At 40.0% G+C, this 25,848-nt stretch overlaps 1 protein-coding gene across 10 annotated transcripts in view; it reads left to right on the top strand.

The window, feature by feature from the left end:
* Positions 1 to 1,265: 1,265 nt before the first annotated feature.
* The window catches only part of ENAH (ENAH actin regulator), a 155,126-nt gene continuing 130,543 nt past the window's right edge, over positions 1,266 to 25,848 (top strand). For all 10 annotated transcript variants that reach the window (XM_019920347.3, XM_073800846.1, XM_019920346.3 and 7 more), the window contains exon 1: positions 1,266 to 1,399. In XM_019920347.3, the coding sequence (XP_019775906.1) occupies positions 1,395 to 1,399 (5 nt within the window). In that variant the 5' untranslated portion in view covers positions 1,266 to 1,394. The remainder of the gene's footprint in view (positions 1,400 to 25,848) is intronic.

Here is a 25,848-nt window from a genome sequence, read left to right as displayed (position 1 = left end):
CCCCTCTCTCTTCCCCTCCCGCGGCCGGAATTCCCTTTTTGCTAATGACGATAGAAAGCGGTTTCACGGGCTGCGTTTCTCTTCCATTCCCGCTGTTGCACACGATGCAGCGCGCGTCTCCCGGCGACTGCGTTTCCCCGCGAGTTGGCTGCGTTCTTTCGGGGATGAAGTCATCCCTATACTTGGTGTGTGCATATCAGCTCGTTAAATCGGTACAGCACACTGGGATTCCTCGGGAAGAAAAGGAGCGAAGCGAACAATGATGACCATATTTTACATTTATACACCACTCCCTCCCCCCACCCCAGAGGAATCGCGGGGAGCGGCGCGCGGCTGGGGCGGGCCGTGGGTCTGGCCGGGTTGCCAATCGACTGGCAGGTCCCGTTCCTGAGATAGCAACAGGACGTGCTGAAGACAAGCCCCGCACGAGGGCACCCGGACGGGCAGATCCGGAGTCCCCCGGCCCGGCGCCCAGTCACGCATCCCGGTTGCCGCCCCCTGGCTTCGCAAGCCGGTGGCCGCAGGTCCCGCGCCGGGAGGTCCCGGCGCCCCAGTCTCCACACTCCGGCGCGGGGGAGGCCCGGGAGCTCCCCCAGTCTCAGGGGAGCGGTAGGCGACCGGGGGGGGGGACGACGGCCAAGGACAACCCCGGGGGAGGAACCCTAGCCGGCTGCGGACGGGGGGTGAGCAGCCCCGATCCCAGGGTGCTGGGGAGGCGGGGTGGGAAAGCAACAAAGAGCCTTTGCTAACCCGTAGTCGCCGAGCCCGCTCCCGCCCCTCCCCGCTCTCCGCAGTCCCGCGGGGGGTCCGGCCGGCGGCAGGGGAACGCCCGGCCCCCCGCCTCCCCTCCCCCCCTCACCGCCCCCTCGCCCCCGGGGGAAGGGGAGGAGGAGGGCGGCGCCTGCGTGTTCCTCCGCCGCGCGCCCCGCCTCCTCCCGGGCTTCTCGAGGCGATCCCGACTCTCCTCCCGCGGCTGCCGCAGCTGCCGGTTGCACACGGCCTCGGCGGCGGGCGCGGAGAGCGCGGGCCTGTGGAGCTGCAGCGGGGCGCGCGGCCCCGGCGGGCACCCCTCCGAGGGCGGCCGAGGAAGCTCCCGGGGGAGGAGGAGGAGGAGGAGGAGGAGGTGGGGGGCTGTGGCGGCCGCGGGACCCGCTCGGCGCCTCGGCCTCTCCGCCCCCTCCCCAGCTTTTCTTTCGCCCTCTTCTCTCCCACTCCGGGCCGGCGCCTCGGCTTTGTGCGAGGAGATGGTGTAGCCCCGCGGCCGCCCGAAGGAGAAGCTGGACACTTGTCTCCCGGCGCCGAGCTGCGTTCCCGCCCCTGGAGGAGAGACCCCCCTCGGCTCGGCGCCTCCCGCGTCTCCCGGCTGCTGGGGAAGCCTCAGCGCGGCCGACACCATGAGGTGAGGGGCGCGCGGGGCGGGGGCCGGCGGGCCATTGTGCCACGGGAGCCGCGACCCCGCTCTCCCCGGACCCCGCCTTCCCTCTCCCGGCCCGGCGCGTCTCCCTGGTCTCTGGTCTCTTTCTCCCCCCTCCCCCTTTGTCCCTTCTCATTTCTCTTTCTTTCTTGTAATCCTCCCCAACCCTCTTATGGGGGGGGGGGGTCCTCTTTTCGACGTTGTCCCGTTTTTCCTCAAATGCTCCTCTTTCGCCCAGGATTTCCCTTCCTAAATTTAATTTGCTCCTGGCTCCCTCCCCCCACCAGCCTTGCAAGCCAAACCTGGGAGATGGGGAGGGGTTCGAGAATCGAAGCGTGCATGTTGCTGGGAAACAGGTATTTTTCCGTCTGTATGTAAAAATTTCGTGCACTTTTATAACAAAACTCTCGTGTTTAATTAAAAAAGGGAGAAAAGTTTGAAAGATGTGAAATTTCTGTGGGGAATAAAGTGCTCTGGTAGCGATAGGTGAAAGCTCTGAAAGGTGAAATTTCACGATGGTGGGGGAAGGGAAAGAATTTATTAGGTTTATATTTGGGGGGACACAGTGAAAGACTGGGATAAGTAAGTTGTTTGGGGTGTGTAAACGGGGGCGGGAGAGGGATTTGTTTGGAAAACCGTTTTCTCTCCTTCCTCTGTAGCAGCCTGTGTTGCATTGCAGCAGCTGCTTTTTCCTTTTCCTCTGTAATCAATAAAACAGAAGCTAAATTATTTTTTCAGCCCCAAAGAATTGAAGGTACGGCCGTAAAATATTTTTTTAATTGATACGATGAAACATATGGTGTGATATTTTTCGTTTTTGTTTCTCCAATTGTGTAAGAGAATAAACCGTGATGTGGTGTGTCATTCATTGGAGATTTTTTTCAGTCTTTCCTAAGCTTGTTTTGTGTCCCTAACCTTCTCTTTTCGGATTGGTGCAAGACTTCGTGAGAAATGGGACTTGGTAGACTGAAGGCTGATCCATTCTGCGTTATCATCCTTTCGGCCTTCCTTTTAGGTTAAACAGTTGTGGATAAAGTAAATTACTCCATTTCTGTCTTCTGGAAGAGATAGTCTTACAGTTCATTTGGATTTGAATCTCCTTTGTGTTAAAAGATTAATGGCTAACCGTTGCCAAGACCTTTATAATGTAATACAATGAGATTTGAATGATATAATCTACACATTCCTGCGTTTTGGCAAGAAAATGTCATGTCATTGGAATTCTTTCTCAATTTAAGTAGTTTTCATTTTAAACTTTTTTTTTTCTGTCAAGGTTGAACACTACCACGTTGTTTATATATATATTTTTTTTGTGGTATAAGCTGTGTTGAGTTTTCACTTAAGCTTACTGTGAATTTGAATTATGTTTTTCTTGAATGCCAACTTACAGACCTTTATTTGAAGGCTTTAAAATTTGTTTTTAATGCTGTGTTTCTAAGCGACCCTTTTCCTTAGTGATTTCACATGCAAGTTATTTTCAGATATAATGGATCAGTTCAAAATGTAATTATGGCATACAAACCAAAAAACATAATCTTCATAAAATGTGGCTTGAAAAATGCGAGTCATGCATTTGAGCGTGTTTTTTTTAATCAAGTTACTGATGTCCTTGAAGACTCAGGAACTATAATAAAACATCTGTAATGTTAACATCTTGTAATACAACATATTGTTGATCTCTGCTTTAAAGATTTAATGCTTATAGGAGTCTTGCAGACAAGAATTTATCAAATTTTTCCAAACTTTGGGTAAAATTTTCTCAACATTGAGAAATGTAAAACAATGAAAGTGGGATATTTTAAAATAAAATGATCGTAAAGTTGTCATACTCAGAGGTTGTGAACCAAAAAAAAAAAAAAACGTTAAAAGTATTCAGTGAAGTTTGATCACTATCATGTATAGTTGAGAGTCTGTCAACAGTAAATTGTCTTCACTTAAAAGTTCCTTTTCTTATAAAAAGTAACTTGTAATTTTTAAGCTGTTTTCCTGCTCTATTCCTTATTAAATGTAGAGAGGGATGAATCACACTGATTCTTCCCAGTAGCATAAATATAGAACATGGTACACAGGTCAGAAAAGTTTGTTCAGGTAGTCTACAGTAATTCTTTGTAGACTAATTGTGAATAATTTAAGAGCAGAAAAGAGGATCAGCTTTTCACTTTGGAAGGCATTGGATTATTTGGTAGGTGGTTTGTACAACTCATATATACACATTTCCTTAGATACCTGTAAAAGCAGGATGGTGTGGTATGAAAGTAAAAGGTTCTTGTGCTGGCTGCAAAAAGCTCTGGGATATTTTGGTGCTTAAGAAACGGCTCTTCAGGTTATATTCATATTTGACTTAGTCCAAATGATGCTTTCAAGTATGGTAGGACATAAATGCTATGCTATTAAGTCGAGTCTCTCTTATTTATATTAAGGAGTAGTTCTGATGTTTTAAAGGCCATCCGGAAATAGGAGTGCATGAGTAGGAATTTCCATTTAAGTTGGTCAGGATTCTGAAGAGAGGATATGCTAAATATGTTGGCGGTTTAGGCATTTGTGATAAGATCTTTCAAATGACTGTAATTTCAGGAATAGCACGCTCATTGTGGTATAATGTAATAATTCCTATACAGAAGGAAACAGAATAATACTTTACATTCGTGAAACAATCTTAACGGCATTCTGTACTTGTAAAAAGCTGTATATAGAATTACTTGTTAATGTTTTGCTTACAGATAAGAATTTAAGAAATGAGAAAGTGTATTTCTTACATAAGACAGTGAAAGGGTTGAGACCCAAAAAACTGGTACTTTTGTTAGTGTAACATCCAACTGTTGGGTTCTGTTCCTATTGTTCATTTATGTAATGTTTCAAAAGTATAAGATTTATGATTGAGGTAGGTGTATATATGTAATATTAATATAGTGTATGCCTTTTAAATGATTACATTTTTACTTAGTTGGTTAGTTACTCAAGATCTTATTTTGATAGAAAGAGGAGCTTGCCTGATCTAAAATAGTTGCATGTAGCCTAGTGGCTAAGAAGAGCTCAGAAGATTTTGGATTGACATTCTTAGGTCCATATTAAATAGTCCAGGCTTCCACTCACTGTTCTGTGACTTTCTCATGGAAAAAGGTGTTGTGGAGTTGTGAGGATTCATCCAAGCCACTTATTAGCTGGCTGACCTTGAGCTGATCACATTATTTCACTGATCTGTATTTTAAAATATGTAAAAATAGGGATAATTCTTTACTGGGTATTAAGGATCAAATGATAATGGAAAAGAGTGTGTATTGTGTACTTGTAAGCATTATACAATTATATTACTTCTTTTGTTTTAGGGCTTAGTTCTGTTTTAGACTAGTTACATAAATCTTTTGGATATTTAGCTTCACCTCATCCAGTCCAAGTGTGGCAAGAAGGGTTTTTTGTTTTTTTTTAAAAATTTTATTTATTTATTTATTTTTGGCTGCGTTGGGTCTGTTACCACGCGGGCTTTCTCTAGCTGCGCTGCGGTGCGTGTGCTTCTCATTGCAGTGGCTTCTCTTGCTGTGGAGCATGGGCTCTAGGCGCGCAAGCTCAGTAGTTGGGGCCCGCCTGCTCTAGAATGCAGGCTCAGTAGTCGAGGTGCACGGGCTTAGTTGCTTCGCGGTATGTGGGATCTTCCCGGACCAGGGCTTGAACCTGTGTCCCCTGCGTTGGCAGGCAGATTCTTAACCACTGCGCCACCAAGGAAGTCCCACAAGCAGGTTATGTTTTGCTTATCTACTCCCAGTTGGTAGTGGCTGCCATGTTGATAAGGACATAGCTGCATTTCTGGGTTTGGTGAGAAAGTGCCATGATTAGTAATGTTTGATTGGGATGAGGGTCCCAGAGAGTGGCAATAGAGTGTTTCCTGGAATGCTCATTACTTAACCATCTGTGATCTAATCCACCCTTCTTATTTTATAGGTGAGGAAACCGATCTTTAAGTTTCCTTCCTGTGTGTATATTTAGTCTTTGAAGTAGTTATTGTGATTTTGTTACCTTCATTTAAATGTAATATACATTTTAGAGTGTGGCACAGTCAGAGCTCAGAAGATCCAGGGTTTATATGCTGACTTGTTAATGGAGAAAACAGATAAAAATGGAGATAATTCTATTCCAGGGATTGCTGTGTCAGATGTCAAGTGAGATACCCATGAAAGGATACAAATAGTAGTCTCTATGCCCACATCTTCCTTTATGCTTGTAGCTTTTGGATGTGTGACTTTCTCACAGACGTTAATTTTAGGGGCAGGAGCCAAATTTGCATTTTTTGGAATGTTAGTGCATTGTATTTAGGCATTGTTTTGACTTGTAGGTATTACGTGAACACATCTTGAATAAGAATGTGGATTAATGAAGAAAATTTACCGGTTTTTACAGTAGTCAAGGTTTTGGATACCTTTTTAGCCCAGTTGGAATAAGCAAAATAACTGGCAGGCCCATTTGGCTGGTATAGAAGAAATTACATACTGGACTGACAGTTTTGGTTACTTATCCTACACACAGCTTAAATCTGGGGTGACTGTATAACTTGTAAAACACCCAGTCTTTATCATAAGCATAAGAAGGATTTGGAAAAATGTGATTTCAATTTTTATGCAGTTTTTGGGGAGGAAAAGGATACTTAAACTCTTCCTGTGCCCCTCTCCCCCTTCTTTGAAACTGACAGATGGAACTGAGTGGAAGTAAAAGTTAAAAGGGAGAATCTGAGCTGAGGCTGTACCTCAGTGAATGATTCCCCTAGTAAGGGCTTATGAAGTTTTCTGGAATAGAAATCAGGAAGGGATTCCTTGACAAGGGATTCCTCTGACGGGATTCCTTGTCAGACCTTCTGGGAAGTAGTCCTTAATTTATTTACCTCCCAGCTCTCCCTTTGTGTTACTATGTACTTTGCATGTTTTTTGGCCATTGCATTTATTACATTGTTTTATAATGATCTGGATCTATCTGTCCCTCTTCACTGTAAGCTCCTTGAGGGTAGGACAGCGTTTTTATATTCACGGTACCAGCCAAATATTAGGCAAATAGTGGGTGCTCATGTAAATGCTTAACTTTGGGGTGTCCTTTTCCAGAATCTATGTACTAACAATAACCACCACCATTTTTGGAGCACCTGTAGTGTTCTAGAAGGTGTACTGGGTATTATAGGATGTAAAATAGTATTTGGCATATAGTAAATGTTAATAAAGTTATTTAATTGAAACAAACAAACAAAAACAAGCATCCTGACCACAGTAATAGTGTTCAGAAACAAATAGAGTATGTTTCTCACTCGAACAAAAAGCTCAGAAGTAGCCAAAAAGAGTCAAATTCAGGTTTGTCTTAACTCCAAAGCCCTTTTGGAAGATACCGGCTTTCCTTGACTTTCTCATTAAATTCTCCATTAACAGAATGGCCATCATTCTGTTTTTTAGTCTCTTTGATCATGGGACTTGCAGATATGTTTGAGCAGCAAGCTTATGCATGTCTATTGGTTTAGCTTATTTCTACTCTACTTAATGACTGCTTTGTTTTGATTCTTCCTAGCGCTTAAAATACCAATAATTGGATAGTTTGTGATATTTATGAAGGAAGATGTATTAGCTTAGGGTGCCGTAACAAAATCCCACAGAAATGTATTTTCTCAAAGTTCTGGAGGCTGGAAATCTTGAGATCAGGGTGCCATTATGACCAGGTTCTGGTAAGGCGCGCGCGCTCTCTCTCTCTCTCTCTCTCTCTCTCTCTCTCTCTCTCTCTCTCTCCCCCTCTCCCCCCCTCTCTCCCCCTCCCTCTCGAGAGGGGGAGAGAGAGAGAGAGAGAGAGAGAGAGAGAGAGAAAGAGAGTCAGAGAGACAGAGAGACAGAGACAGAGAGACAGAGAGAGACAGAGAGAGAGAGAGACAGAGAGAGAGATGATCCTATTGGATTTGGGCCCCACCCTGACGAACTCATTTAACCTTAATTACCTTCTAAAAGCCCTGTCTCCAAATATTGTCACACTGGGGATTAGGGCTTCAAAATATGGATTTTTTGGGGGGGAAATAATTCAGCCCACAGTAGCAGATACCCAGATTTTTTTTGTCAGTGGATATAACTTTGATGGAAGAAACTAATCTGTATAATGCTTAGATGATTTATAGATTGATTTTATTAAGTAACTCTACATGAAGAAATCATTTACTAACAGGGAATGATTCACACAAGAGACCTCTTATATTTTCTAGAAACTTCTGTACGCTGGAAGCTTCTGTTTTATAATGATTCTAATAAACTTAGTTAACATGTACTTTTACAAAGAATCCTTTTGGTGTAAAGCAGTCAGTGTGCATATATTTCAGTGCAGAGGTTGCATGGAAGAGGGTAAAGAGGACAGGCTTTGAAGTCAACCTGAGTTCAAATTCTATTTTGACGTTTATGAACTAAGTCATTTTTGAGTAGGTTACAAACAGTTTTTGAGATATGAATTCCTTCTGTAAAATGGAGATGCTTTTTGCATTACAGAGTTGTTAGGAAAATTAAGTCAGAAATTATATAAAACCCTGGCATAGCATTTGGCATGTAAAATGGGCTTGAGAAGAGTAAATCCCCTACTTCTATGAAAGTCTGACATCTCTTAAGTTTATGTTAAGAATGTGAAAAACGATGTTAAACGGTGCAGCTGCTTTAGAATCAGTGTGGTAGTTCCTCAAAATGCTAAACAGAGTTACTAGATGACCCAGCAATTCCACTCGTTGGTATACATCCAAGAGAAATAAAAACATATATTCGTGCAAACTGTACACAAATGTTCATGGCAGCATTACTCATAATTAAGTCAAAAGGAACATGGATGGAAACGTGCTAAGTAAACGAAGTCAGACATAAAAAGCCACTTAGTTTATGATTCCATTGATACGATATGTCCATAATGGGCATATCTATAGAGACAGGAAGTAGATTAATAGTTGCTACGGTCTTGGGATAGTGAAGGAGGAGTGGGAAGTGAGTGTGTGCAAAAGGGTTCCCTGACCCCATTCTACTCTGTGTGTGTGAGTGTCAGGGGCGGGGGGAGGTTGGGGGCTTCCCGAAACCAACAGGCAATTCCCAGATGCCATCAGGGTGTCTGAGAATTCATCTCAGCTCTGACACTGTCTGCCTGGAGATAGAGTGAGATTCCAGGGGTAAAGGGCTCAGTCCCACAAGACCCACCCTCCACTTCAGAGGTGAGTTGCAAGTACAGGTTGTCACCTGTACTTCTGACGGACTGGCTGTGAATCAGAGGGTCCCCACAGCTCCCTCCTCAGGTGTGGTTAATTGGCTAGAACGGCTCAGAGAACTCAGGAAAACTTGTTTACTCACTAGATTACTGATTTATTCTGAAAAGATTATATTAAAGAGTAGGAGCCAGATGAAGAGCTGCTACACAGGGTGAGTTCCTGAACAGGGAGCTTCTGTCCTCGTGGAGCTTGGGGCCGGCACAGTGGCACGTGGAAATGTTCTGGTTCCCCAGTGTGGAAGTTTTCAAAAAAGAGAGCCTAAAAGGCTGTTCTTTTGTTTTTTGTGGAGGCTTCTTTACATGGTCGTGATTGACTGAATCATTGGCCAGTGGTGATTGATTCAACTTCCAGCCCCTCTCCTCATTCCTGGGGACGGGGTGGGGTAGGGGCTGGGACTGAAAGTTCCAACTCTCTAATCACTGGGTTGGTTCTCCTGGCACTAGCTCCCATCCTTAGGTGCTTCTGAAAGTTACCTCATTCACATAACCAAAAGACACCTTTATCATTCTCTACATGTAGGAAATTCCAAGGGTTTTGGGAGCTGTGAACCTGGAACTGTGGAGGAAGACCAAATATATATGAATAACCAAACATATATCTTACAAATCACAGTGTGTGTGGGGTTTCTTTCTGGGCTGTTGGGAAATGTTCTAGAATTAAACAATGATGATAGTTGCACAACCTTGTAAATATATTAAAAATCACTGAATTTTATACTTTAAAATGGTGAATTTTATGGTATGTGAATTATGTCTCAACCTCCACTCCCCATCCTTGGATTATTATTTTCACTTATGCACTAGAGTAAATAATACCAGAAGATGGTCTTGTTTGCTTTACATTGTTTCTGACATTTTTGTTACTTTGGACTAATATTTTAAATTGACATCTTCATGTTTTCTAAAGAAGAGATATTGAAGATAGAACCATTGGGCTTTTCTCTTTAGGGAACCGGGCAGGTAGGATTGCTGAAGTGGAAACATTAATTAGTGGTGCCTTTGAGAGGCCTGAACAAATTTTGGAGTCGTATCTTTGTGCTCAGGTAGCAGCCATTCTCTGGTAGCCCTGTAATAAGCAAGGATGACTAAGGTCACTGATTATATCAGTGAAGCAAATCCATCAGAATCTTCAGAAAACTGTTCAAACCAGTTAGTGTTTTTTTTTTGGGGGGGGGGGGTCTGTTTACAATAATCTCAAATACCAGAGAAAGTTTTTGTCTTTGGGAAATGAAGCAACCTTGATGACATTTTTTTGCCCTTCTAGAACATCTGGTTTTGGCAACCAGTACATCTGATGATAATGAAGTCAAAATGACTAGCTGTGCTTCAGAGGTCCTCAATCTCCTATCCTTTTCGGTATCTGTTACTGTATGTGTCAACTTGGTAGGGAAGAAGATTCATAAAGAACCTCAGAACATAAAGTGCAATAAAATGAATAGCTCTTTAGGTCAAATCTCAAGGGAGTCCAAATTGCTTGTCTAACAGTACAGTGAAGGGATCTTTCCGTGCAGGTTTTGTAATGATAAAATTGGTTATATTTGAGTGTCTGCTTTGCTCTGAGATGTCCCTTCCTCTCCTCTCCCAAATTCTCATCTCACATTCGACTAGTATCGCAAGCAAATTGTTCATTTTTTAACAATTTAAGATTTACGAATCATTAAGTTTTCATTTCAGTTATTTTGATCTCTTTTTAGTCTCTTTAATCTTTTATTTGCAGTATTTTAAGAAAATGAACCAATTTACTATTATCCAAATAAATGTCTGGTCAGTGTTGTTTTTTTTTTTTTATAAAATTATTTTTTTTCTTTCACTATAAAGCAGTACAGGTTTTGCATAGATTTTAGAAGGTATGGAAAGTATAAAGATTTTAATAACTTAAGTCCAAAGCATCTAGAATTTTGATATTTTGATGTATAGCTTCCTAGACTTTCTGTAATGCACATAGGCAGCCATAAATGTGCTTGTGTGTATGAGTATGCTTTAAATAAAAGTGAGATCATACTATTTAGAAGTGAAATTATGTTATGTATTTTGTAACTGGCCCCTTTCCACATCTTGTCACTAAATAGAAATCTAAATAATTTTAAGTGCACAGTGTTCTCACTATGCTTGGAGTGACCTTAATCTCTTAAGGATAGACATAGATTTTTTTTCGTTATCTTTGTTATTATAAAAAACACTGCCATGAACATCTTTGGGTATATATCTTTGTACACTGTGTATCATATTTTATATCTGCACGGATACTTATATTTTAGCATACATTCCTGGAATTAAAATTGAGGAGTAGTATTTATTTTTCCCCTTTCTTTTACTTTTTTCTGTCAGCAGGTCCCATCACGTCGCCCTCCCTTTGCTTCTCTCCATCTCACTGACACTGCTCAAGTCCAGGCCACTGTTAACGCTCACTGGAACAATTAGTGTCTCCTCACTTAAGTTCTTGTCCCCCATTCTCTACACATCAGTTAAAATGATCTTAAAGTGGAAATGCGATATTGTTCTTTGCTTGCTAAAGCCTTCAATGCCATCTTAGTGCTCTTAGGATAAAACCCAAATTAATAATAAAAGCAAAATTATTAGTAGGTCCTGTCTGATCTGACTATATTCTAGTTCCCAGCATAGGCCTCTGAGTATGCAATAAGTATTTGAGTGAATAATAAATGAAATTACCAGACCAGAGGGAATTTTATCAGTTTTTGACACACATTACCAAATTAACAACATGGATGAGAGTGCCAGTTTCACCACATTGTGACCAACTCAAGCCATTATCAGCCTTTTTAATCTTTGCCAATCTGATAGGCAAAAGGTGTTATCTCATTGTTTTAATTTGTGTTTCTTTGATACTAGAGTTGGACATTTCTTCATGTGTTTACTGGACATCTCTGTTTTTGTGTGAATTGTCTCTATCCTTTGCCTGTTTTCCCAATGGGATGTTTAGTTGTTCCTGTAATGATTTATACCATCTTTAATAAGTAACCCTTTATGGTGTAGATATATTGATATTATACCAGTTATCTAATGTGGTATTACAAACCGCCTCAAAACCTAGTAAAACGTGTGTGAGTTGGCTGGGCAGTTCTGCTGGTCTCACCTGGATTCACTCATCTTTTCATTCCCTGACTGGGTTCATGTGGTGTGTCTGTTTGTCTCTCACTTAGTAATAGCAGCCTTCCATTAGATCATGCCCCAGTGTGCAAGCTTTTATCAAACTTCTGCCTGCATCCTGTTCCCTTAGTCTTCTTGGCCAAAGCCAGTTACATGGACAAGCTCAAAGTCAGGGTGGGAGGAGACGACACAAGGGTGAATCAAGAGGTGTGACTGTAAGATGCTGTGATGTAAAATCAACCAGATGTATCTTATAAAGAAATTTATCACTTGTCTTTTAATTTTGTTTTGGTAAAGAAGCATTAAAATTTCAGGTCAGATCTGTTAGTTTTACCTTTATAGTTTCTGCCTTTGGTGTCATGCCTTTCCCGACTTAAAATTATATTAGTATTTACCTACATTTTTTTCTATTACTTTTTGGTTTATGGTTTCATTTATGTTTAAATTTAAGCCATCTGAAATTTGTTTTGGTGTAAGATGGGAGGTTAGTATTTGACAAAATATCAAATATTTAGTCCTTTGTCAGCATGATTTGTTGAATAATCTGTCTTTCCCCATTGATTTGAAATGCCACACTCATTGTATACTGAATTCCCATAAATACTTGGTTCTGTTTTTGGACTCATTAGTTATTTGTCTAATTCTGTGTTACTACCTCACTGTCTTAATTACTTTGAGTCTGTAGTATATTTTAATTTCTAGGAAGGAAAGTTACTGTTCATTTTCTTGTTTTTCAAAACTTTATTTGCTATTCTACTTAATACATTCTTTTAGATTAGTTTTGGAATCATTTCATCAATTACAACGAAAATGAAATAAAAAAGAAAAATTGCACCCCGAAACCTGTTGGAGTTTTGATTAGAATTGTGTAAAATTAATGGATTAATAGGGGTAGGGGAGAGAATTGACCCCTTTATAATACTGAGTTTTTCATTCTTTTTTCTCCTCCATATATTCAGATTTTTTATTTCATCTTTAGTAAAGTGCATCAACACTTTAGTTTCTGGTTTAGTAGGTTTGATATGGTACCTTTAAAAAGTTCTTACATATTTAGAAATTAAACTTACAGCTTATTTTTACTCTAAGTATATCCGTTCTCATTTTTGTCTTAATTTTATTTAAAATGTATACTTGTATTTAAACATAAAGCCTGTGATTTAAAGAAAGTTTTTCGTTCTCCAGTAACTCAATTCCAATGTTGGCATTTATATTCCTCAGTTTTCTTAGATTTTGAAATGTAATAGCTAATGGTTACTGAGTACTTACTGCCTGAAATATCAATACTTCCCATATTAACCATTTAATATTCCTCTTATAATTTATAAGGTAGGAACAGTTGTTATTCCCCTTTTATAGATGAGAAAACTGAGTCGCAGAGGGTTAAGTAACTTGCCCAGGGTCACTCACTGGTAAACAGCAAACTGGGATTCCATCCCAGGCAGTCTGATTCCAGAGCCCATGCTTTTAACCAGTATGCTCGGGTCTCTCATTCAAACATGAACTGAAGTCTGTGTTTGAATTTTCTAAGTGTTGATGTGTGAGTGAATAATTTACTTTTTCTTTGTGATTTCATCATATAAGGGTTCTTTATTTTCTGAAAATAATTGGTACAAGAACAAGGCCATGTAGAATGAATTGACCTAGAATAGGAGTAACATTTCAGAGATAGCAGGGGTGGGGAGAAAAGACTTTACTTGGGCTTAATCTTGAAAAATGAAACAAAATTATGGAAACATTCATGTTATAGTTGCTACGATGTGTTAAATTCTTAAAATGGAAGAAGAATGAATCAAGTGTTGGTTGCTTGTTTCGCATAATTTTTCTTTAAAAATTGCGAGATCGCATGAAACTATATACTTCATGTAATGATGGACTTTTCTAGTATGATCCTAAAGAAATCCATTTTTGCCAAAATATTCAAAGCCTTCATTATCAAAGCCCACTTATGTTTTCATATTATTTTCTTTTGCCCTCCTATTATCTCATCTTCATTAGCTTTCTCCAATTATCTGCTCATGGTATCTGTTCAAATGCTTTCCGGGGCAAGTAGCAGACTTAAAGTACTTAAACGTTAAGAACATTTACTGTCTCATATAATTGGAAGTCCCGAGAAAGAGTGGGCTCCAGGCCCACTACACTCAGTGGCTCATGGATGTCTCTGAGAATCCAGGTACATTTTGCCATCTTGAGTATCCATTTCATCTTCACACAGGTAGCAAGCAGGCCATGGGATTTCTAGGCTTCAGATTCAGAACTAGCAATTCTTACAGGAAGGAGGACCATCTCTTCTTTTGTTGCTTTTTTCCCCTCTTAAGGTATAATTTACATACACCTAAATGTATTAATCGTAAGTATATCTATAGGTTGATGGATATTTACTACATATACACATCTGTGTAGCTACCAACCGGGTCAGGATACAGAACATATTGAGTACTTTTCATCCCATTAAGTGCCCTTACGTTCCTTCCCAGTCAGTGTCCCTCTCCAATTTTCATTTCTGCCAGTGGCTTTGCCAGTAGTTGGAAACAGTTCTCATCATTTTTAGTGACTTTGTAAAGCCCTGCATCTTTTGGAAGGCTTGCACTTCTGCTTTGTACATGATACTCATTGTGTTGCTTTGTCATTGAAATACCTGCCATCTTTGAGAGACTGACAGGGCAAAGGTGACGTGGACTGACAGAGGCTCCTGTTACCATAGGAGGGATGTTTGACAGGGATGAATTTTATAAGTTGTTAGTTCATTAGTTTTTCTGGTGTGTGTGTGTTAGGATGACTTTGCTTCCCTGGGCGACCTGGCAAGCTGTGGGAGTCTGGCAATGAATCATATTAAGATCCCTGAACCTGTTCTGGCCTATGTTACATTTTTACATATGTGTTGCTGGATTTTCTAATTTATTGCATTGGTGTATTACCCCATCCAGTCTGTGATCTATGCAGCAGTCAGGTCTTTCTGAAATTCAGATTTTATCAGCTCAGTCTTATCTCTCAAACACTTCAGTGGCTTCCCATTGGTCTTAGAATTAATACCAAACTCTTCATTATCATGGCCTACGTCCCACATGGTTCCTCTTGCTCTGTGATTCCAAAGTTAGTAAAATGGCCCAGTAAGATGAATCCTCAAAAACCAGTTACAGGGAATTCCCTGGCAGTCCAGTGGTTGGGACTCTGCACTTTCACTGCTGTGGGCCTGGGTTTGATCCCTGGTCGGGAAACTAGGATCCAGCAGGCAGCACAGTGCGGCCAAAAAAAAAAAAGGAAAAGAGTTAAAAAACCCAGTTATAAAAAAGTCAAGATGTGCATGGACATACCCATTCCCTTACGCTTACAGTTTAGTGAGGGAGGAGGCATTAATCAGTTTGGTACATGGTATTGTGAGGGTAGAGACTTTCATATATTTTTGTTTGATTCCTTTTTAAATAATGTCATGTGCAAATAATATTTTAAAATTTTGTCTAGTATGTATGCCTTTTAATTACAGCAGGTTGCCAGTGTTATTTTATATTTAGTATTTTGTTATACCCATTTATTCTTTTTTTCAAAGCATCTACTTTAAGGGAAATTCCTCCATCATCTTTTTCTATTCCTCTGGATATGGAAGTTTTTCAAGGTGGTTTCATTTTGGGAGGAGATAGGTCTAATAGAATCGTCATTGGCTTCAAAGCTTTTCTGGTCTTTACTGACTGTGACACCTTGGCTGTGCCCAATCTCAATTTCTGTTTCTGCCAAACGGAATTAATAATCCATTGCCTTGTTTTGTGGTTCGCCATAATGTATTTAGAGGATTTAGTGTATTCTAGCTATTGTTTTCTTTGTGTTGCACCATAACTTTTTTAAAAAAATGAAGTTCAAGCTCCTGAATGTTCTTTTGCCTTTTTCTTTAACTTTTAATGTGAAAGACTTCTTATTTTAGGCACTCTAAAAGCAAGGAGCTAGTTAAATTCTTAAAGAACCTATATTTTAAAATGTTTTAAACTTTGTTAAAATGAATCTTTAAAAAGCAGACCCCCGGGCTTCCCTGGTGGCGCAGTGGTTGAGAGTCCGCCTGCTGATGCAGGGGACACGGGTTCGTGCCCCGGTCCAGGAAGATCCCACATACCCCGGAGCGGCTAAGCCTGTGAGCCATGGCCGCTGAGCCTGCGCGTCCAGAGCCTGTGCTCCGCAACGGGAGAGGCCACAACAGCGAGAGGCCCGCATACAGCAAAAAAAAAAAAAAAAAAAAAAAAGCAGACCCCCTGAACTGTGGAACCATTATTTGTATCACTAGGAACCAGCCCCCTTTCTCCTGCAGTGGCCACCTCAAGTCTCTCACTACCTTCCTTTCATATGCTTGGTTCCTACTTTGTCAGCTATCCTTCCCAGACTTCCTCCTAAAAAACCTTCACCTGTACTCTGTAGCATACAGATGTCTCAACCTGGCATTCAGGGTCCTCTGCAAAACATTCCAGGAATGCCTGTCCATATACCCCACATGAATTCATTTCACAGTGGTCTGCTGCTTGTTCCCCAAAGGTTCTGGTGGAATTTTGGTCTCATTGCTTCTGTTCTGTCTTCTGGAAAGCTGCCTTCTCTGTGCCCACTCAGACTCACTCTTGCTTCAGTTTCCTCTGCTAGTTTATGTCTTTAGTGATTACTCCAGGCTAAGTCTCTCTTATTGAACTCAGATCATCTGTTGACTGTTCAGCTCATTTGGTACTTCAGACCTAAAATTTTCCCTCAAAAAACCAAGCGTGAGCTCCCTTTACTCATGGCACATTTCCCTAAGCACTTTGTAGCATGCTGGGTACAATCAGGGACTTCCAGTAACTTCTAAAAAAGAAATATAAAAACTAAACTCATGATTATTGAGTATTTTAGGCCTTCTTATTTTAATTTTCTAGATAAATCATCTGATTTTCAAAGGTATTAGGTAGTAGTTCGCACAACTTAATATTAAACAGTATGTTTTTATACTCCTTTAATAAAGCTATGTAAAGGTATGGATAAGTGGTAGTAATGATATTTGGATTAAAAAATTTAATATTTACTTGAAAGCATAAGGACCAACACATCAAATATGTGTGTGTATGTATATATATGTGTGTATATATATATATATATATTTTCCTACCTGGAAATCTTATACAAATAAGAATTCTGTCATCCAGTCAGCAAGCCTGTTTCCCTTCAAAAGATTAACTGTTGTAGTTCTTTCTGAGTATGTAAAAAGTACTAAAATTAGAAATTAATTCAGTAAGGTTTTTATACAGATCATGGATACAGTGATGAACTAGGCAGTTTATTTTTTGTGACCTCCAGATCTACTCTTTCCCTTCCCCCATTTTCCTAAATGTTCCCATAATTTCTATATCAATCAAGATTCTCTAGAGAAAAGAACCAATATTTATTCATTCATTCATTCATTTAAAGAAACTGACTTACATGATTGTGGGGGCTGATTAATCTGAAATTTGTTACGCAGGCTGGCACACTGGAAACTCAGACAGGAGTTGATGTTGTACCTTGAATCTGAAATTTGTAGGGCAGGCCAGTAGGCTGGAAACTCAGAATTTTTATGTTACAGTCTTGAGGCAGAATTCCTTCCTTGCCTCTTCTAGCTTCTGGTGTGTGCTGGCAATCCTCGGCATTTCTTGACTTACAGATGCACTCTCATCTCTGCTTCCGTGGTCATAGGTCTGTCTTTTCCTTGTGTGTCTCTGTCTTCACATGACATTTTTCCTCTCTTAAGGAGACTAGTCATACTGGATTAAGGGCCCAGCCTACTCCAGTGTGATCGCATCGTAACTAATTACATCTGCCATGATCCTGTTTCTAAGTAAGATCACATTCTGAGGTACTGGGGGTTAGTACTTCAGCACATCAACTCTAGCCTGAGTTTTCCATTTGGGTATGGACCATGACTTTGGTCTCATTCACCTCTCACTTTAATCAGTTGAGCTAACTGCCCCAGATGACAGATACAGAGGGAGACATGCATACATTAAATATAAGTACATGCAAAATATCCACAGTAAAGCTACTAGAACTAATGAATGTATTCCGTAAAATTGCAGGGTACAAGATCAACGTGCAAAAATCAGTTGTTTCTATACACCAGCAATGAGCAATCTGAAAAGGAAATTAAGAAAGCAATTTCATTTACTGTAGTATCGAAAAGAATAAAATACCTAGGAGTAAATTTAACCAATGCGGTGAAAGACTTGTATACTGAAAATTACAAAATATTGCTGAAAGAAATTAATGAAGACCTCAGTAAATGAAAAGACCTTCTGTGTTCATGGATTGAAAGACTTAATATTGTTAAGGTGATAGTAGTACCCAAAGTGATCTACAGATTCTGTACAATCTCTGTCAAAATCCCAATGGCGTATTTTTGTAGAAATAGAAAAACCCATCCTAAAGTTCATATGGAATTTCAAGGGAACTGGATAGCCAAAACAGTCTTGAAAAAGAACAGAGTTGGAGGACTCATATTTCGTGATTTCAAAACTTATTACAAAGCTGTAGTAATCAAAACAGTGTGGTACTGGCATAAATTAGCCCTGTAGACGGATGGAACAGAATAGAGAGCCCAGAGGTGAACTCACATTTATGTTCAGTTGATTTTTTGACAGGGTTACAAAGACCATTCAATGGGGAAAGGATAACCTTTTCAACAAATGATGCTGAGAAATCTGGATATTCGTAGTTCTCTTGAAAGAGTTTAGTATTTTTTCCTATAATATGAATGCCTACATCTAAATCAGGGTTTCTCAACCTTGGCATTATTGGTATTTGAGGCCAGATAATTCTGTGTTGTGGGCGCCATCTTGTGCATTGTAGGATGTTTAGTAGTATCCCTGCCTCTACCCACCAGATGCCTGTCGCTCACCGCTAACTTCTCTTCCTAGTGAAATTTTGCATGGGGGAGAAATCACCCCAGTTGAGAATTACTACTCTAAATTCTAAAATGTCAGGAATTATTGTATAACTTTTAAACGTTTAAAAAATATGTTCAGTTTATTTATTTATTTATTGGCTGTGCCGTGCAGCTTGTGAGATCTTAGTTCCCCGACCGGGGATTGAACCCACGCCCTGAGCAGTGAAAGTGTGGAGTCCTAACCACTGGACCACCAGGGAATTCCCTTGAATGTTTTATATTTATTTTTAAAATTTATTTATTTATTTATTTATTTTTGGCTGCGTTGGGTCTTTGTTGCTGCACGCAGGCTTTCTCTAGTTGCGGCGAGCGGGGGCTACTCTTTGTTGCAGTGTGTGGGCTTCTCATTGTGGTGGCTTCTCTTGTTGTGGGGCATGGGCTCTAGTTGCACGGCCTTCAGTAGTTGTGGCTTGTGGGCTCTAGAGTGCAGGCTCAGTAGTTGTGGCGCACAGGCTTGGTTGCTCCGCGGCATGTGGGACCTTCCTGGACCAGGGATGGAACCCGTGTCCCTGTCCCCTGCATTGGCAGATGGATTCTTAACTGCTGCGCCACCAGGGAAGTCCCTGTTTTATATTTAAATGAAAAAAGGTGACTTACGCTGTTTCTTACATTTATTATTACAGAAGATTTGTATCTATTTGGCTACCTAGACTTTAGTCTGTTAACCACGAATTATGGTGTTTCAAAAAAGAAAATATGTTCTGAAAATCAGTTGATATAAGTACATTTGTAAGTTAGAAACTACCTGAAGATGAAAAAAATCAGCCTTTGAATTTTAACATAGGTGAAATGGGAAAAAAGGAATACTTTCAAAGAAATTGTTATACCTCATTGTTAGTTCAATACAAGTGTTTAAAATAAACTTAACTCATTGTTTTTAAAGATATTTTCATTATTAACTTTTGTGTCTCAAAGACCTGATAAATTTTCCTCACTTGCCAATAGGCTTGCCAATACCTGAAGACACATCATGTGCCTGGCACAGAGCACGAGTCCCTTGCTGTAGATGGTAGTATCTCTGAGGATAACCTTCGGGTAACCTTTGCTCACACTGTGTACAAACTGCGTGGGCTAGCCAATTACATATGACAACTTTTAATATCCTCTACTTATGCAAAATAAGTAGATATTTGATAAGTGTTAGCTATTATTTGTGCGTTTAAAGACAAGCCAGGCAACTTGCTAAATGCTTCATGTGAATCATTTCATTTAATGGAGAGGATAAATGAGATTTGTGTCAGCATTGCAGTTTTACATTAGAGGAAACCAATGCTTAAGTGACTTGGCTAAAGTCACATGGTCTAAATGACACCTGAGATTCAAATCAAAGTCCTGCATAAATCCAAAGACCTTGCTGTTAATACTTTGGCCTCTAACTGTTCTACCTTTCAGTGCTGCTTCTCAAATTTCACTTTCCGTCCTTAAGATCACATCCAATAGTGTCTCAACTTGCATCTTGGAGTTTGTATAGGAAGGAAGTGATGGGAAATGTAGCAGATTGGACTGGATTATAAAATCCAGTAAGGCTTTGAACAACAGGAAAGGAATGAAACTAATATGCCTCGTATTTCTATACACCACTTCTTCTAGTCCTTACAGCTACTCCCTAGGGTAGGTATCACCCTCACTAATGCCCTTGGCTGAGAGTACGTGGCTAATAAGTGGTGGAACCTGTCCGTGAACCCAGCTTTGTCTCACTTCCAAACCTGAATGTATTTTACCCCATGTCTTCAAAATGGTTTGAACTTCTCTGGTGGATTAATGACTTCTAATTTGTGGGCTCTGGGGGCAGCTGTGGGATTATTTTAGGGAGATAACTTGAACCCCTGTGTGCACCAAGCTTTGTAACCCAAAGATGCCTGCCTTCATACATGTTATATTTCAAGTATGTAGGCGCTTTTATAATAAGATACAGATTTATTTAAAAGATAGTAAATTCTAAGTACTTTTAAATCACATTTTCTCAGTCAACCAGTATTAAAAGTAGAATTTATGAATTTAAAGGGCCTTCCTGTCTTCAAAAAGGCTGAGAACCACTGTTGTAAATTGATTTTATCTGTATTTGATCTGTTTCTTAGGTGGGGCTTGGCAGCCATTTAACTTTCTCAAAAGAAGGGGATATCCCAAAACAATGCAAGTATTAAAGATACGGCAAGGGGCTTCCCTGGTGGCGCAGTGGTTGAGAGTCCGCCTGCCGATGCAGGGGACACGGGTTCGTGCCCCGATCCGGGAAGATCCCACATGCCGCGGAGCGGCTGGGCCCGTGAGCCATGGCCGCTGAGCCTGCGCGTCCGGAGCCTGTGCTCCGCAACAGGAGAGGCCACAACACTAAGAGGCCCGTGTACCGCAAAAAAAAAAAAAAAAGATACGGCAAGGATAACTGCAAAGTTTAAATTTTTGTTCTTTAGATGAAGACTTCTGTAAAAAAAAAAAAAAAAAAAAAAAGTTACTAGTTACCTATATAGGCAAATCCATAAAAATAGTTCAAATAAATTTTAAGTAGGAGAAAATTTAAATTGTTACGAAATTATAGCCCTTGCTCTTATAAATTAGGATTTTTTGAAAATAAACTGAAAGGATCCAATTACTTCTTTTAAATTATGAAACAAAAGGTATGTAGTATGCTATTACATAGGATTTTAAAAAAACAACTCTTACAGATGATGGTTTTAAAGGAGAAGTCCAAATTTAAGTAGCAGTTTTATTCTAGCACATAGAGAAACATTGAGAGTGAGGGCATACCAATACATTCAAGTTGTAAATAGGCTGGAATTTGATTCTGTAGTTTTAGAATTTATATCATTAGACTTCTGATGTTGGTAGTAGTCTCTGCAAATTTGTTTTTGCATGTTTTCTCAGCCTCTATGGGGTTAACTGTGGCTTGGCAAGCCAAGAAAAGGAGTTCTGTGCTGTTTTCAGACTGCAGAATCCTGTTGCTATGCAACAAACGTTGTCAGTCAGCATAAGGTATAGTAAATTGGTATTCTCTGTCCCTTTTCACCACATGCTCATTTTGTAATCTGAGAACTGGTTTCGGGCTATTTTGCAAGGTTTTATTTTAAAACAGGCATTTAAAGATTTTTGTTGCTTTTTGTAATTGGGTACGTTTAAGGTCTGTGAAGTCTTTCTGTTCTTGTGTAGTAGATACACTAAAATGCTTGTGTTCAAAGAAAGGGTTTTATAGATCTGTTTCCGAGTAGTTTCAGGTTAGAGCAGTATTTTTGTTCTGGTACTGTAAGAGGGATGATACTGCTACTTCCAATGAGTAAATTTTTGCTTGAAAATTCAAGTTAAATAATTTGAACATCAGAACTTTACCATAGCACAACATATTATTTTATAATTTATTTTTGAAAAGTATGGACCCAGAAGTTGGTATCAGCATCCCTTAATTGATAAAGTATTTTTATAGGAATCCTAAACTTGTATAGCATCTCCTGTAGAATCTGATAGTTTATTTTCTTCCAGGGGAAATTAAAATGTTTTAATAGCAAATGGGTAATTGATTATAGCCTTTTCCTAAAAAAGGGGGTAAAGTATACAAAACATAAAATTCACTGTATTAATCACTTTTAAGTGTGCAGTTTCATGGCATTAGGTACATTCACATAGTTGTACAAACCATCATGTCTCCATCTCTGGAACTGAATAATAGCCTTTTGCATCCGTTTAGTAACTTAATCCAGGCCCTCTTCTAAATGCTTTAGATAAATTAACTCAGTTAATCTTTATAACAACCCTATAAAGTAAGTATTTTTTTTTGTGTTCCAGATGAGAAGACTGAGGCACAGAGAAGAGCACACACTAGTCATGAGTGGAGCTGGAATTCAGATCCCAGCAGTCTAGCTCTTCTGTGCTCTCAGCCATCATGCTGTGTTGTCCTCTTTTGGAATTATTTTCATTTCTGTTTAGTGGTAGGAGCAATGATTTTTTTTAAAAAATTACTTTTTGTAGTTTATTCAAGTAAAGTTAACATACTTTAACAGCGTTACGGACTATTAATGAATTTAGTTTGGCCATATTTTAGGCTTTTTTCCTAAATATTTAAAAAGGATGTAGTTTGTATTGTATTATGGTTAATTGCATATAAAATTATGTATGTTTTGGTTAATCATAGAGAAAAGATTTAATTCCCTTTTTCAGCTTGTTTCTGGACCACTTGCCATGCTGTTCCTTCCAGTAGAGTGTATGGAGTATGCAGATTATTTTCTGATAGTTTAATACCAACATAAAGGAAGGTACATTGTTATTAAAAAATTCTAATGTGATGCCATTTAAAACCTAAAGCCAGTTGGTGTTGGATCATCTACTTCTTAGTATTTTCTAAATTCATGCTGTTTTTTTTTCATGGATAATCTGCAGTTAATTATGTATTGGCAGAGTAAAGAGCAATGGGCAAGAGTGAAAAGGGAGAAAAGCAGTGCAAGGTGTCATTTGAACTTCTGGTTGATGCAAAGGGATGGAATTGTTTGAACTCCGCTGCTTTCTGCTTGGTGCTCTATGTCTCTTTTCATTCTTTAACTGAAGAACTGAACCTTTCCCCTCTGACCCTGCACTACCCCCCTCCCCCGTTCCAGTAGATCTTCTGCCTTGAGAACCCTTGACCTTGATCTTCCCTGATTTATATGGTCTCATCCTGCTCTAACAGATTTACTCTATAATCAGTTTTCTTTTCATTTCTCTTCACAGTTGCACCATCTTAAAAAAAATTTTTCCTCCTTTTTTTTTTGTGCATTTCTATATATGTTTGATTATGCATTTTTTAATTTGTTCACTTGATATGTTTTGCATTCTCTATGCTTTTTAAAAACTCAGAATTTTATTAGTTGCATATTTCACTGTAATTTACCTATTTCCTTTTTTGTTTTTAATTAATTTATTTTATTTATTTTTGGCTGCACGCAGGCTTTCTCTAGTTGTGGCGAGCAGGGGCTGCTCTTTGTTGCGGTGCAAGGGCTTCTCATCGCAGTGGCTTCTCGTTGCGGAGCACAAGCTCTAGGCGTGCAGGCTTCAGTGGCAGGTGGGCTCAGTAGTTGTGGCGCACGGGCTTAGTTGCTCGGCGGCATGTGGGATCTTCTTGGACCAGGGCTGGAACCCGTGTCCCCTGCGTTGGCTGGCAGATTCTTAACCACTGCGCCACCAGGGAAGCCCTACCTGTTTCCTTTTAAATGGCTGTTTGTATGGTTTAAAGTGATTTTGTATAATGAATAATGCTTTCATGAACCCAGAGGGTTTTTTCCCTCCTAATTACAGACTAATTCCTTAAGATAGATTTCCAGAAATAGTATTAGATCTCTGAATAAATAGAAACAGTTTTAAAAGCTCTTGAATCATATTGCCAAATGCTTTCCAAAAGTGTTGTGCCAGTTTTCATGCCAGCCTGCAAATATATGGAGTGTCCATTTCAGCACAACCAGCAGCAGCAGAGAATGTTTTCATGCTGACCTTTAAATCTAAGAAGAATTGACTTAACAGCTCAGCTGGGCCTTTATCCTAAATTACACCTAGAATTATAATTGTGGTGGGATTGGATTTGAGAGAATTAAGGCCTGGCTACCAGTTTCTGCTCCTTAGACTGCTTTTTAAGTTCTGTTTTGATGCAGTCACTGCCCAGATAAGGTTTCATTTAACGCTGTATGCTTTTGGATGTGTGAAGTGACTAATTTTTTTCTGCTTTTCAATCCCTTAATTATTTTGATATGTTGGATGGTATGGGATGAAGTGGTGTGTGTTTCAGATGACATTTCCTTTGGGAGCCAGGGCAGGAATAGGTTTGGCTCTCTCCTTCGCCCTTCAGGGGGCTCTGGTGGCAGCAGAAGCATCTGAGATCAGGTTCAGTGGCCACCTTGTCCAGGGGGTGCTTCTTGGATATAGCCTGAGTTACTGTTACTTGTTTAGCCAGAAAATAATTAACAACTCTGGAGTTAAAGTGGCTTTTCCCTAAAAATTTGTTATAGAATTCAGAAAAATTAAGTACTGTTAGAATGTTTTCCCTGAGTAGAAGAAAGGTCGAGGGAAAAGCATTCCTGAAAGTTGATAATGTGGAAGCCGCCTCTGGCCTCGTAACAGCATTCAGCACAGTTGACCCTCCTGGCCTTGAACCACTTTGACTCAGGTGACTTTAAGTTCTCTTGGTTCTCTCCTTATCTCATTGGCTGCATCTCTTGGTCCTCTTCTCCCTTTCTCTTCTCACCCTGGACTTCCATTCCTCCGCAGTCTTATTCAGCCCCTGGACTTTACCCCGTGTTTGCCGATTCCCAGATTCAGGTTTCTGGCTGGCTCTCTCTTGTGAGTTCCAGATAAGAAGCTCACAAATAGTTCATTTTGTATAACTAATAGGCACCTTAAACATCATGTGTCCAAATCAGAGTGTGTGATATGTACATACAAATTTTCACTTACTGATAAATAGGTATTTCAGTGACAGTTTTTCCTCAGACTTTCAACCATAACAATAACATGAGGGGCTAAATTATAAATAACATCAACATAAGACTTGTAATATTGAAATGAATGCCTTCCACACTGATTTTGTAAGCTTTAGATCCCATGATTTTTTTTCTGGTAAGCCAGAAGAAAGTTTACCTATTTTCTTCTGAATGTGTGAACTAAGAAAGGTATTTATTAAAGGATTTTTCTTACGTGAGCTTTCATATGCTATGTACCTGTACCATTAAACACCATTCCTTTTTCTCAGTTTAGTATTTCATATGTCAAGCTGACAACAATAATTTGAACTGTTGTATGGTGGTACAGCTTGCTTACTCTACAGTTCAATTTTGTCGGTATCAGTGCCTTTGTAGATTATTGTTATGCATTTATTTATTGTACTATTATTTTTTGCCCTCATAAAAATGAGGGGTGGGGCTTCCCTGGTGGTGCAGTGGTTGAGAATCCGCCTGCCAATGTAGGGGACATGGGTTCAAGCCCTGGTCTGGGAAGATCCCACATGCCATGGAGCAACTAAGCCCGTGTGCCACAACTACTGAGCCTGCGCTCTAGAGCCCGCGAGCCACAACTACTGAGCCTGCGTGCCACAGCTACTGAAGCCCTCATTCCTAGAGCCCATGCTCCACAACAAGAGAAGCCACCGCAATGAGAAGCCTGCACACCGCAACTAGAGAAAGACCACACGCGGCCACAAAGACCCAACACAGCCAAA

This window comes from Tursiops truncatus, chromosome 1 (assembly GCF_011762595.2).
Source record: "Tursiops truncatus isolate mTurTru1 chromosome 1, mTurTru1.mat.Y, whole genome shotgun sequence".
NCBI lineage: Eukaryota > Metazoa > Chordata > Mammalia > Artiodactyla > Delphinidae > Tursiops > Tursiops truncatus.
Note: the sequence above shows the minus strand (reverse complement) of the source record. Positions and strands in the feature narration are given on the sequence as shown.